This window comes from Engraulis encrasicolus, chromosome 7 (genome assembly GCF_034702125.1).
Source record: "Engraulis encrasicolus isolate BLACKSEA-1 chromosome 7, IST_EnEncr_1.0, whole genome shotgun sequence".
Lineage (NCBI taxonomy): Eukaryota > Metazoa > Chordata > Actinopteri > Clupeiformes > Engraulidae > Engraulis > Engraulis encrasicolus.
In genome coordinates this window covers 2,141,983-2,150,960 of record NC_085863.1, presented here as the reverse complement: position 1 = coordinate 2,150,960, position 8,978 = coordinate 2,141,983, and the positions used below count along the sequence as shown (strand labels likewise).

The 8,978-nt window shown below is 41.0% G+C and overlaps 1 protein-coding gene across 1 annotated transcript; it reads left to right on the top strand.

Moving 5' to 3' along the window:
- Nucleotides 1-6,737: 6,737 nt before the first annotated feature.
- LOC134453291 (zinc finger protein 239-like) lies at nucleotides 6,738-8,629 on the top strand (the record flags this gene model as incomplete). The annotated part of the gene is made up of 2 exons (XM_063204165.1): nucleotides 6,738-6,816; nucleotides 7,701-8,629. Coding segments are annotated over exons 1-2 (1,008 nt in total), but the record flags the coding sequence as incomplete, so codon positions are not given.
- Nucleotides 8,630-8,978: the final 349 nt, after the last annotated feature.

Sequence of the window (8,978 nt, the reverse complement as noted above, 5' to 3'; positions counted from 1 at the left end):
GATAGCAGTCACAGGGTGGTAGCGAAACCCTTTTTTTTCGGCTCTTGAAGTTACTACCCCCCCTCTATTTAATTCCATTTTTGAATTCGGATGCATGTCTAGTTTAGGCTCATTTTTGGGGTATTGCCAATATTCTACACCATGGTACCTGTTATTACTGGAAAGGAGACCTTTCAGGCTTTCATTTAAGCCCATTGGTGAATCTGTCTGACATACACAGAGGTCACAGCACTTCATTAAATCAGACATAGCTCACATTTTCCAACAACTCTTGGCTCTGCTTTCGTTTATCTCTGTGGCGTGGAAGAACACCAAGGACACAAAATTGGACAACCTCAATACTCTTTGGAGTCTGCTGATTCAGAAAATGTATAATATGCCCATACAATTATTTTGTATGCGTTTGTGAGAGCGTTAAATTTGACTTGTGCAACCAGCAAAAGTCTTCAAAATAATAGCCAATACATGCAGGTCATCTGTTGGAAATATTGGGCCTTTTTCCTTCCAAAGTTTCTGCTTGGCATCACTGCTTGGCATTAGGCCTTCATTTAAGATCATTACTAAATCTGACTGACATACTCAGAGGTCACAGCATTTCATTAAACCAGAAATAATAATAACAAATGTCGCCTAAACTGGCTTTCTTTAGTCCCTACGTACTGTAAACCATGGGAAAACATCAAGGACACAAACCCCAACCATTTCAATACTCAAGGCACTCTGCTAATTCAGACAATGTATGATATACCCATATAATGTATTGTGAGAGCCTTACAAAAGGCCATAATGATCATTAATATGACATATTTTAAGTCCAATTCTATCTCTTTATAGATGTGAGGAAATGTTAGGAGACACAAGACGTAAGGAAATAAAAGAGATGAGCTGGGGCATGGAGAGGCACTGTATGTAGATGTAGAGTTGGGGGGTAGCTGCAAGGGGGAGACGTAGGGGTGAGGTGAGGGGGGGGGCACTGTTGGTTGGGGGGCAAGGCCAGGGTAGTGGAGGTAAGTGAGTGGAGGGCACTGTTGAGTGGGGGGAGGTGATTGGGGGGGCACTGTGGAGTGGGGGGGGGGGGCAAGGGGGGTAGGTGAGGGGGGGCACTGTGGAGTGGTGAGGGGGGGCACTGTGGAGTGGGGGGCAAGGGTAGTGGGGGTAGGTGAGTGGGGGGGGGGGCGGCTTAAAGGAAAGTGAGGGGGGTTGGGGAGATAAGACACTGTAGGGTGGGCAGGGGAGTGGGGGTGAGATACTGTAGAGCAGGTGGGGGTAAGGGTGGATAAATGTTTGAAAATATTTGGAATAGTTTCAGAAACGTCTACGATATTAAATGTTGGAGGGAATTTGAGATGCCCTAGTTTCAGCAGTATTGTGTATATTCAGTTGAGCAATTTTTGACTACTTTCTTTAGGATATGTCAAGGTGGCAAAATCGAAATCCACCTTCTATTGTTCAGCCATGCTCATATCGGACTGTGTGACAACTAGTCTAGAAATCTAGACGCCCCTAGGGGTTTGGTGCGGCCAGGCTATGTGACAACATCAGCATCTTCAAACCAGACCTGCTCCTATTAATTAGTAGTATGAACATTGTTTTACTCTGTATATATTTGGTGTTTGTGGTAAAATGTCATGTCTTCTGTAATGCAGTATTGTTTTTTTTATTATGGGTACCTGCCTCAGGACTACTATGCAAATACCAACATATTTATATTGATGTTTTTTTAACTGATGTATTGATTAGTGTGTATTGTCCTAATCAAATGAAAGAAAGAAAGAAAGAAAGAAAGAAAGAAAGAAAGAAAGAATGAATGAATACGTTTGTCCATTAGGCAATAGGAGATAATTGTGCTAAAAAAAGGGAACCGTGCTCATCAATGAATATTGCAGGCTTACGTCATTGCAAGGACCATAGGCCTAGTTATTTCAGCAGTTGACTGTCTATGTGCCATTTGACCATTGTAGGAGGACCATTCTCTGCTTCAAGGAAGTTAAATCAAACTTATTTTTTGTTTGTTTAGTCAACCTTTGGTAAAATATCTGTAAGAGAATATAACAGAAAAGTGCTGAAAAAAGTAATCTACTATGTAGTATATTATGGCCCCACAGTATTGAGAAAAACGTATGAAAGTCATCCATTTTGGGAACCTTTTCTGTATGGCAAAAATTTACCCTTTGAAATAATCATTTGGGGAAGGGCTACCATATTGAATTTTGGGCAATATTTTTCCATTTCTTTCCATAAGCTTTTGGTCAGATATCTGTGAAATGTCTGGCAGGACAATAGGTCTATTATTAAGCAGTGCTGTATTTGATCATTTACTGACAACATCTCAAAGCGGATTTATACATTCTTATGCACATACATTCATACTGTATGTATATACACTATGTATACATACATATATTCATTCATTTTTCTTTTTATCCAACATTTGTAATGTACATTCACATAACTACAGTATAAACAAAGTTTGTTTAAGTAAAGTGATACCGGGCATTGTATTAGGCCATTGTCTTGGGTCCTAAAAAAATAAATGTTTGCTGGTTGCACAAGTGACATTTAACACTAGAACTACCACGGAGGGGTCAATTGACCTTTTTACCTAAAAGCCCCACAAGAGGGTCATTTGACCCTTTGGATCCCCTGCGGACAGTCCTTTTGTTGTGAAAATGTGGCTGTTAGCACCTCAGCGCTGTCACTTGAGACACAGAGTGTGTGTGTGTGCGTGTGTGTGTGTGTGTGTGTGTGTGTGTGTGTGTGTGTGTGTGTGTGTGTGTGTGTGTGTGTGTGTGTGTGTGTGTGTGTGTGTGTGTGTGTGTGTGTGTGTGTGTGTGTGTGTGGGGATCATTTCCAATGCCTGTTGAGTGCTGTATCTCTGCATCTTCGTTCCTTGGAGAGGAGCTTCTTTCACCACAAAGTTCTTGAGGGAAGTGAAGCAGTAGTCCACATGCACTGGTATTTATCCATCTAACAATTGCCAGGTTACATTCACTTGAGTCGTTATGGTCACAAGGGAGATTCTCTGCAGATGGATATGTACAAATACCCTTCAGTGTACACATTCAGCATAGATTTAGCACATTTTCCAAATAAATTGACCTTGCTTATCTAAACGAATTAGACAATTCTCAGTCTAATGGTTGCCCTCTCCAAAACACGTCAGCATTATTTCATTGTGTAAGTCATCATATGCAAAGTGGTCTACGCAATTCCCAAAACAGTCAAGGACATCATATTTTAAGAATTTCATTACATAGTAAATGTTCAACAGGTCAGATGGTATTGTAACTTTACTAGTTAGTGGAAAATAATTTTACAACCGTGTATACTACAGTTTCCTCTGTTATTTGGCTAATTTCATGACATTTTTTCAAACGACATTCTGTTTTGAACAATTGCTAGTTGCTTTGGCATTTGTCCATGTTATTTTGTGAATGTTATCTCTGTTTTGAGAAATGAGCCAAACCCATGAGAAACCTGTGATGTATGGGCATTACTTTCTGTATATGAATTTACAGTAAAGAAAGTTACTGATAGATGTCCTTGGTAAATTATCTGTGTTGTCAAACTTCAATGGTTTCACTCACTTTTTCATTTTTATACATAGTCGAAATCTTTTAGCTGAACGCAGATAAAACACCTAACCATTTTGACTGGCAGTGCTTACACAATGGCAAGGGACAATTTATTTTGGGGGTACTGGTGATATATGTGGGGAAGAAATGTAGTTTTGACACATGAGTAAACTGTTTTTGGGGTGATATGAGCGAGTGATGAGGATCCATGTAGTTATGCTGAACCATCCAGTTTATTTTGACAGAAGGACTAAATGAATGCAAATGAGCCAAAGCAATTGAGAAGGATCTATGCCATTTTGATGGTACTGACTATTTATATGTGAGACGGTTTAGTGCTGATGCAAGAATGAGGTGTTTTGGGAGGTATATGACATTTTGCTAGTTATCTGAACTGTTGTGCAGAAGTGTAAGAATGTTTGGCCAAATGACCCAATGGTTATAGGAATGTCATCTCAGTTTCAAGAAATGAGCCAAACCAATCGAGAAAAACTGTAATTCAACCATTATCTGGTTGCAGTCATATGATACGTCATGATCACATGGGACATTCACAAGTTCATTGATGACTTATATGAAGAAAATGTGCTGACATGTTTTCAGGACAACCATTACACTGAGAATCAACCAATTGGGATAGATCAGCAAAGTACATTCATTTGAAAATTCTACTAAATGTAAGCTGATTGTGTTAACTGTAGGATACTTGTACATAGCCATTTGCAAGGATGTACTAAATGATTGAGACATGTACAAAAGCATTTGAAATTTGATGAAAGCAATGATAAATGCCATTCTGTTGTGAGGAACTGCAAATTAGTTTTGGGATTTGTCCATGTTTTGAGAATGACATCTCAGTTTCAAGAAATGTGCCAAGCCAATGGAGAAAAACTGTAACACACTGTCCGCCAAACTGTGCTATCTGTCTTTGCTGCTGATATCTTCATGCAAGTTGCTATTTACCTGTGGTGATTTTGGAGGCTGACAGCCCTTGGGAAGAAGCTGTCTGTCCCTGTTTGTCTTGGCTGTTAGCACTGTAAGGTGTGACCCCCTCACCCCTCACCCCACACACGGCCCCTAACAGCCTCATTACCATAACAAAATGAGTGATTAGTGTATTAGGTAAAAGCCGCAGGGTCAAATGACCCCTCTCTGGTACTTCTAGGTAGGCAGAAAAATCCTGGTAGTTCTAGTGTTAAGGCTCTCACAAACATATAGTAAATGATAGCGTGGGCATATTGTACATTTTCTGAATCGGCAGAGTGCCCTGAGTATTGAGGTTGTTAACTTTGGTGTCCTTGGTGTTCTTTCATGTCACAGATGTAAACGAAAGTGCACAGTTTAGGCACAATTTGTGTGAAAATGGGAGCTATTTCTGGTTTAATGGCGTGCTGTGACCTCTTTGTGTGTCTGACAGATTCCGTAATGGGCTTAAAATGAAAGCTCCCCTTTCCAGTGAGAACAAGCAATATGGTATAGAATACTGACAACACCCCCAACATAAGCCATAACTACATACACAGCCGATATTAAAAAACAGTATTTATTATAGGGGGGTAGTAACTTCAAGAGCTGAAAAAAGTGATTTCGCTACCACCCCATGACTGCTATCAAGCTTTTTCTACTAGTGGGGGGATATACCTTGCCAACAAACATTGCTAGCATGCCAGATGGCACCGGTCGACCCCTGCGGCTCATAGCCTATAAAGGTACAATGCCGTCTCACCACATCAGACGAGCCACCTGGCTGCTTGCATCGTTCCTTACGCCCGTCTCGGCCCGGTTCCGCCCTGCTACTGCAGCTGCTCTCAGGCATGCTCCTTTTCATCATCTTGGCTCCTTCTCTCAACGTGTGTGCGTTACAATATGCAACCTTGCCTCCTCCACTTGTGCTTGTCTCCTCGTCCCGCCTCCTGGCCCCTCCTCCGTGGAGAAAACGATAAAGTTTCCCAGCTGTAAGCCTAGCCACAACAACTTTTGAGGGACTGTTTTTCATTCACCATACCAATTACAAATGAGAAAAAGATTTTACAACTGAGCTTTTGCAAGATATTGAAATATAATGCTGTTGTCAGTGATGTCATCATGACATATTACTTCCTGGTATGAGGAGACAAGCACAAGTGGAGGAGGCAAGGTCGCATATTGTAACGCACTATGTGTCTTCCCCCAATGTAGTCCCAGCATTTTAAATCTCTGGCCAATTAATCAGGGCCAAAAGCCCCTGAAGTCAAATGGATGAATGTACCCCTTGGTGGAGTGTAAATGAGAACTGTTATCACTCTCTGGATCCTGAAACCTCAACGACTCCCATTTGCACCTTAATGGGTGAGACCCGTTAGTCACCTAACGACGGGAGTGGTCTACAGCTCTTCCATTTAAACTTTGATGGGCAAACCTTTTGTCACCTAATGAGGGGCGTGGTCTACAGCTCCACCTCTACTAGTGGCCGGGGTATAAAGCTCCTGGCTCCCTACTATTAGGTTACAACTGCTGAAGACTTGGCTGAAAAGAAGAATCATTACCATCAGGACAGAACCATCAGGTCAGAACTGCTGAAGACTTGGCTGAAAAGAAGAATCTTTACCATCAGGTCAGAACTGCTGAAGACTTGGCTGAAAAGAGGAATCTTTACCATCAGGTCAGAACTGCAGGAGACTTGGCTGAAAAGAGGAATCATTACCATCAGGTCAGAACTGCAGAGGACTCGGGTAAAAAGAGGAATCGTCCTGAAGCTGCAAACAGTAGTTCTCCTGGCTACAACTACAGTTGATCCTTTTACTATCAGAACCTGGATGAATGAGATTCTTCAGAGGCGCCTCTTCGCAACTCCCACTGAACATGGATGCCATGAAGGAAGAGGACATCTATGACTTTTTACCAGAGCATTTGTCTACAGACACCAAATATAGTGGCACTTGTAGAGGTACTACACCAATCTGCAAAGAAGAACCATGTTTATCCCATGAACTTGAAGGAGGGGAGAAGTCTCATGTCACGAAATGTTGTGGTGATGAGAGAACTTCTACAACTCAGCCATCAACTCCATCACAACAGGCAATACCTGTGAAGGTGATTAAAGAAGAAGAAGATATTTATGCTTTCCTCCCGCAGCATTTTTACAGAACAAAGGAGGAAGAGAATGAAACAGGCACATCGTACATGAAAGATGAAGCCATGGGCGTGATAAGAGAAACAGAGTATTCTCTAATGGAATGCTATGGAGACATGGCCCTAATAGGTAAGGTCCTATTACAAATAAATGCCCCCAAAAATAACATTTATAAATAACAATAACAATAACATTTATTTAACATTCTTTAAACGGCACGCTGTATAATTGGAAAGCAATAAGGTTGGTATGTGTGTGCCTCTGCTCTGGTGTGTTTGTGTTTGTGTGTGTGTGAGTGTAACTTTTGAACGGTGTATTGCTTGGTCTGTATATTCTCACAAAAAAAAAGTTAGATCCACTAAAAGAATAAGGCATGCACAATTCTTCTGTCATGTAGTATTTTAAATATCACCTTTTTGCCTTTAATACATATCATATTACAAAGCAGGGCTTGACACTGGCACCTGCTAACTGGCCAAATGCTGGTAAAACTTTGCTGTGGTTAACAATTACAGTGCCAGTAGCCAATTTGGCTGCAGGTAGCTTTTTCAATGGTATGATATATCAGAATAGCATATATTCTGCAATTTACGCCTTTTGCATCAATTGTTTCTATTTAAGTTCAAGGAAAAAGCTCATTTATTCAGTTTGTATTTGTTTGATATATTTCCATGTAGAAAGATATGCACTCATCTTCTGAGGTTAAATGAACAGCATCATGATAAAAGTTAAAAAAAATGTAATTTGTGGCTAGTAGAATAGATGGATGGCTAATGACTCAGGAAAACCACTAGCCACATGGCAGGCAAGTGAAAAAGTTAGTGTCAAGCTCTGCTACAAAGGCATTGTGTGCGCCTCATTAATTTATTTTTACGAAGATTAACGTAACAGTACATAGGCTATGACCCCTGAGGAATATGTTCAGTATACTATATGAAATGTATGATATTGTCTGTAGTTCGCTTAAGGAATTAAAACTCTTTTGTTTGTATGTCTTCCTCTTATATAATCAGATGAACACCAGACAGCTTCTACTAGCACAGACCATCAACAGTGTGCCACATCTGAAAAGAGGTTCGAAGCAGAACAGCACCAGAGAACCCATGCACCAGGAACCCCATTCAAATGTGCCACATGTGGGAAAGGATTTACACATAAGGGTCATCTCAACACGCATCAGAGAACCCATACTGGAGAAAAGCCTTACCAGTGTGATATGTGTGGAAAAGGCTTCACAGAGAGAGGCAGCCTCATCAGGCATCAGAGAACCCATACTGGAGAAAGGCCTTACCAGTGTGCTACATGTGGAAAAGGCTTCATACAGAACTATAATCTCATTTCCCATCAGAGGATCCATACTGGAGAAAGGCCTTACCAGTGTGCTACATGTGGAAAAGGATTTATGAGGAAAAGTTATCTCAAAAGGCATCAGAGAACCCATACTGGAGAAAGGCCTTACCAGTGTGATATGTGTGGAAAAGGCTTCACAGAGAGAGGCAGCCTCATCAGGCATCAGAGAACCCATACTGGAGAAAGGCCTTACCTGTGTGCTACATGTGGAAAAGACTTTAAACGGAGAAGTCACCTCATGGATCACCAGAGGATCCATACTGGAGAAAGGCTGTTTCAATGTGCTTTGTGTGGAAAAGGCTTTACAGAGAAAGGCAGCCTCATTTCCCATCAGAGAATCCATACTGGAGAAAGGCCGTTTCCATGTGCGACATGTGGGAAAGGCTTTACAACTATAAGTGCTCTCACCGCCCATCAGAGAACCCATACTGGAGAAAAACCATTTCAATGTTCAACATGCGGAGCAGCCTTTTCACAACTCACCTCTTTGGCTTATCACCAGAAAGCCAACACTGGAGAAAGGCCTTACCAGTGTACTACATGTGGAAAAGGCTTTAAACAGAAATGTGAACTCATCACCCATCAGAGAATCCATATAGTCTGAGCGAATTAGGTTTGAAGGTGGAAGTAAATAAAGCGAAAGCATATTAGGTATCAATCTTTCCGTAATTTTATACAGAATAAGAATTTCAGGTGCCTACAGCACAGATTTGTACAGAAAAAAAGTTATTCAGCTTTGAATGTAACACATTATAATGCATTTTGGGCTAAAATCGTATGATGTCACCAATAGGTATATTAGCTGATATCTTCCATACCAGTGAAAGGATCTTTTCCAAACTTGGTATATTTACTCACCATAAGTTCTTGATGAAAGTAGGAGGAGTTAATGTCTCGGGGGTCAAAGGTCAAGGTCACGCAAGGTCATACTTGACATAAAA